The sequence below is a fragment of the Carlito syrichta genome, unplaced genomic scaffold, assembly GCF_000164805.1.
Source record: "Carlito syrichta isolate Samal-C Ts95f unplaced genomic scaffold, Tarsius_syrichta-2.0.1 Scaffold312207, whole genome shotgun sequence".
In the NCBI taxonomy this organism is placed as follows: domain Eukaryota; kingdom Metazoa; phylum Chordata; class Mammalia; order Primates; family Tarsiidae; genus Carlito; species Carlito syrichta.
The window spans coordinates 143,175-144,939 of NW_007256303.1; the positions used below are offsets into that span (position 1 = coordinate 143,175).

The 1,765-nt window shown below is 53.4% G+C and overlaps 2 protein-coding genes across 2 annotated transcripts in view; one reads left to right on the forward strand and one right to left on the reverse strand.

Annotated features, from left to right (window-relative positions):
• The window catches only part of KLB (klotho beta), a 39,281-nt gene that overhangs the window by 34,803 nt on the left and 2,713 nt on the right, over positions 1 to 1,765 (forward strand). Inside the window, exon 5 of the mRNA XM_008069790.2 lies at positions 5 to 190. Coding sequence (XP_008067981.1) covers positions 5 to 190 — 186 coding nt within the window. The remainder of the gene's footprint in view (positions 1 to 4; positions 191 to 1,765) is intronic.
• Positions 1 to 1,765, reverse strand: part of RPL9 (ribosomal protein L9) — a 35,880-nt gene that overhangs the window by 18,492 nt on the left and 15,623 nt on the right. The gene's annotated exons all lie outside the window — the stretch shown is intronic.

Here is a 1,765-nt window from a genome sequence, read left to right on the forward strand (position 1 = left end):
ACGCGCCTGGGCTCCCCCACCCGCCTGGCCGTGGTCCCCTGGGGGCAGCGCAGGCTGCTGCGCTGGGTGCGGGACAACTACGGCGACGTGGACGTGTACCTCACGGCCAACGGCGTCGACGACCCGTCCCTGGAGGACGACCAGCTGCGGAAGTACTACCTGGAGAAGTACGTCCAGGAGGCGCTGAAAGGTGAGGCGGGAAGGCCGCTCGGGCGGCTCGCGCCTGTAAGACCAGCCTTTTGGAGGCCGGAGCACGAGACCAGCTGGGCAACACAGTGGGGCCCTTCTCTCCGCATCCATCAATCGACGAGTAAGCCGGGTGTGGTGGCCGGTGCCTGGAGTCCCAGCGACTCGGGAGACTGAGATGGGAGGATCGTTTGCACCTAGAAGTTTGAGGCCGCTCATAGCTCATTGCAGCCTTGAACTCTTGGGCTCTAGCGATCCTCCCACCTCAGCCTCCTGAGTAGCTAAGACTATTGGTGCACGCCACTATACCCAGCTAAATTAAAAAAAATTTTTTTTTGTTTGTAGAAACAGGGTCTCACTACGTTGCCCAGGCCGATCTCAAACTCCTGGCCTAAAGCGATGCTCCTGCCTCAGCCTCCCAAAGTGCTGGGATTACAGGCGTGAGCCACTGTGCAGAGACAAGGAGAATATATTTTTATACGGAAAAAACAAGTAAATAGAGAGTAAAATATAGCTCATCAGAAGTTAAAACCTGGCCAGGTGCAGTAGCTCAGGCCTGTAACCCCAGCACTTTGGGAAGCGGAAGTGAGAGGATTGCCTAAGCCTGGTAGTTGGAGACCAGCCTGGGCAACTTGGCAAGACCTCGTTTCTACAGGATATCAAAAAAATTGTCCAGGTATAGTAGCTCGTGCCTGTAGTTCTGGTTGCTTGGAAGGCTGAGGCAGAAGGATCGCCTGAGCCCAGCAGGTTGAGGCTGGGGTGGTGGTGAGCGTGCCACTGCACTCTAGCCTGGGTGAGACTCTGACTCAAAAACAAACAGTAAACCTAGATGAAAATCCCTAAGAGAGCAGGCATGGAGACGACTGAGCCCTGGGACACTTTAGCATTCAGAGGCCAGAGAGATGAGAAGCCAGTAAACAAAAGCCAGTGCTCAGCCGGGCTCAGTGGCTCAGCCTGTAATCCTGCACTTTGGGATGCTGAGGTGAGTGGATTGCCTGAGCCCGCGGGTTCAAGACCCACCTGGGCAACCTGGTGAGACCTCATCTCTACAATAAATAAATTAAAAAAAAAAATTAGCTGGGCGTGGTAGCGCGCCTGTAGTTCCAGCTACTTGGAAGACTGAGGTGGAAGGATCGCCAGAGCCCAGCAGGTCGAGGCTGCAGTGGCTGGGAGTGGCCACTGCACTCCAGTCTGGGCGACAGAGTGAGACTCCAACTCAGGAAAAAAAAAAAAGAGCCAGTGCTGTACAAGACAGCTAGCTAGAGGGTGTCATGCCGTCAAGGAAGGTTTCTGGTTTTGAATATTAAGATAACAGAAGTGGTCGCATCTTCATATGGAAATGAGCTGGTAGGGAAGGAAAATTATGAGAAGAGGGGAGACCGGATGGAGCAATGTCCTGGAGTAGGCAAGAGATTAAAATCATAGCGTAGGTGGAAGAGTTGGCCTCTCTCAGGAGCACAGACAGGTCATCCACAGTAAGAGAAGGCACAATACGAGAGGGGCTCACAAAAACCCAGAATTATCTTTTGGAGGGTGGGCCCTTTGCAGTACAGGCTTCTCCACTAAGTAAGAACACTTA